General features: G+C 35.4%; 1 protein-coding gene across 4 annotated transcripts in view; it reads left to right on the forward strand.

The window, feature by feature from the left end:
- Positions 1 to 2,500, forward strand: part of LOC127453655 (cyclin-dependent kinase 14-like) — a 334,552-nt gene that overhangs the window by 164,072 nt on the left and 167,980 nt on the right. For all 4 annotated transcript variants that reach the window (XR_007899434.1, XR_007899433.1, XM_051720217.1 and 1 more), the window contains one exon: positions 538 to 601. Coding sequence is in view for 2 of the 4 variants with exons in the window: in XM_051720217.1 (XP_051576177.1) it covers positions 538 to 601 (64 nt within the window). In the remaining 2 variants the exon portion in view is untranslated. The remainder of the gene's footprint in view (positions 1 to 537; positions 602 to 2,500) is intronic.

Consider the following 2,500-nt stretch of genomic DNA (forward strand, 5'->3'; position numbering starts at 1 on the left):
TAGTTACTAAAAAGGAAGTTGATAAAAAGATGTAATTCAATACCTTGTGATAATATATGCAATATGAGAGAATTATAAACAATCTTAGTGAGCCGGTCATTTTTGACCGGGAACACAAAATGTGTTTGTACAATGTTGAACCACTGTCTACGACAGAATCAAGTTCAGCCAAAGTGTTATTTTTTGTAAACAACAATTTCACCTTGACTCTTAAGTATGTACAAAAGGACCACTTGCTTACAATATGAAATGATTGTCCTTTTTGACTGATTTCACCAATCCTTATTATTTAACCCCTCACCTCCAAACACCATTCCAGTACGTGACACCTGATTTTCACAATCCAGTCCAGTTTTCAAACAGGTTGTAAACTACATTTTATAATGGGACTGCATTCTTGCATTACCTTTGCCGAGCATTCACATCTGCATTTGTGTACTTGTGTAGAGTGTGTGCCTGTTCTTACAGTTGAAGGTCACTTTGTGACGAGTTTACTTAGTGAAACCTCTTGTGATTTCACTATGTCTCTCTGTGCAGGTGTTGGGGACGCCGTCTGAAGAGACGTGGCCAGGTGTGCACTCACTCCCTCACTTCAAACCAGGTAAACTTCCTATTCATTTGACTGTAAATAACACACACAGACGTGCTGTCCCGTGTGTGTGTGTGTGTGTGTGTGTGTGTGTGTGTGTGTGTACTGTACACCATCGACAGTGTGACACGTGCCAACGCTGCAGCAGACGCACTCAGGGAGCTCATTAAGTCACAGATTGAAGATGTTGGACCCAGTAACCAGAATCACTGGGCAGTCCAAAGAGATTTCTTCAGTTCAAGAGTGCTCTAATTACGTGCAAAGTCAAAACGCAGTAACTACACATACACTGTATGCATACTATACTGCAGAAGTAGGATTACAGTATGTAATTCTGAACATAAAGCTTGTTTTATCAGACTGCTGGAAGTTAAGGCATTTGTGCAGAAATTGGATTAAAAATATAAAATGACTGTTTATATTTCTGAAATAACTGGACAACACTCCAGTTAACTTTATTGTCAAAAGTTAACAGTTTTGTTCGGGTTAAAAAGGTGCAGTACACGATATACAGTACACTTCTCATTTGATTACATGAACTTCGACGTAGGCGAAAGAGCATGTTTATTTCAGTATATAAACGCCTGCCTGGTGGACGAAAAGTTAGCGAGAAATTCCATAGACCTTCATTAAGTAGGATCTATGTATCAGGATGTCACGGAGACTTGGGAATGGTATTTTTTGACTTGTACTGCAAAAAAAAATCATATTTTTGTATTTTATTTTTGTCTTGTTTTCCAGTAAAAATATCCAAACTTTTTTAAACAAGATAAATTTACTTGAGAAGCAAAATGACATAAGATAATTTGTCTGGGTGGGGTTTATGCTTAAAACAAGAAAAAAAAAAAAAAAAAAAAAATATATATATATATATATATATATATATATATATATATATATATATATATATATATATAAATATATATTTTTTAAATATATTAAAAAAATATAAATATATATATATTATTATTATTATTTTTTTTTTGTCTAACAAAAATTTTGCTCGATTTATCTGTAAACAAGACTTAATATCTTGTGTCATTTTGCTTCTCAATTAAATGTGTCTTATTTTTAGATATTTTTATAAATAGGATAAAAATACTTTTTTAAAGGGGTCATGAAGTGCTATTTTATTATTAATAGTATTATCTTCCCTGAGGTCCAATGATAATGTTATAAATATTTTTTTGCACCAAAACAGTCTCAATTTAGTCATATATGATCCTTTTCCACCCTGTTTTTGTCCCTTTGTTCTGAAACGCTCGGTTTTGGCCTAAGCGCCTCCTTAAAACTTCATTGTAAATGCCCACTGTTATGATTGGCTAACATCGTGCAACCCCTCACATACAGCAAGCTCAGTCGGAAGAGAACGAACCTCGAATATATTAAACTGTTAATCTCAAGCACAACTGTTAACACTCAGTCATGACTTTTGAAGTATTCATGAATGAAATGGTTTACGTACGTTTTTGATCAGGTCCGAATGTTTTTAACTGCCCCATCCTTTAATACCAGTTCTTTTGCAAAGCTTGAATCATATTATGATGGTTCACAAGCAATCCACGCTGACATGAGCCGAATAAAACGAACACATCATAGTTCAAAGCACGGTGAAATGACGCACACACTTACCGTAGGCACCCTGAGGCGCACATTGTCGCAAACACATTGCAACTGTCAAAGACGTCCATCTAGTCTGTGTTTGCATACACCATCAATTAAGAATAGCGCAGAAGAACAGCGCAGAACACGTCCATGATGTGTTTGTGCTCAAAAAAAACTGGAGGCACCAGCTGAATAACTCTCAGAGTTGTAACTTTACACCGCGTCTTTTGAAAGTGGCGAGATGCATGGCAGCGGTCAAAGAGTCTGTGTAGTTCATGTTTATATACAAAATAATATAAAGTAGTC

Source organism: Myxocyprinus asiaticus, chromosome 16, assembly GCF_019703515.2.
Source record: "Myxocyprinus asiaticus isolate MX2 ecotype Aquarium Trade chromosome 16, UBuf_Myxa_2, whole genome shotgun sequence".
NCBI classification, from domain to species: Eukaryota; Metazoa; Chordata; class Actinopteri; order Cypriniformes; family Catostomidae; genus Myxocyprinus; species Myxocyprinus asiaticus.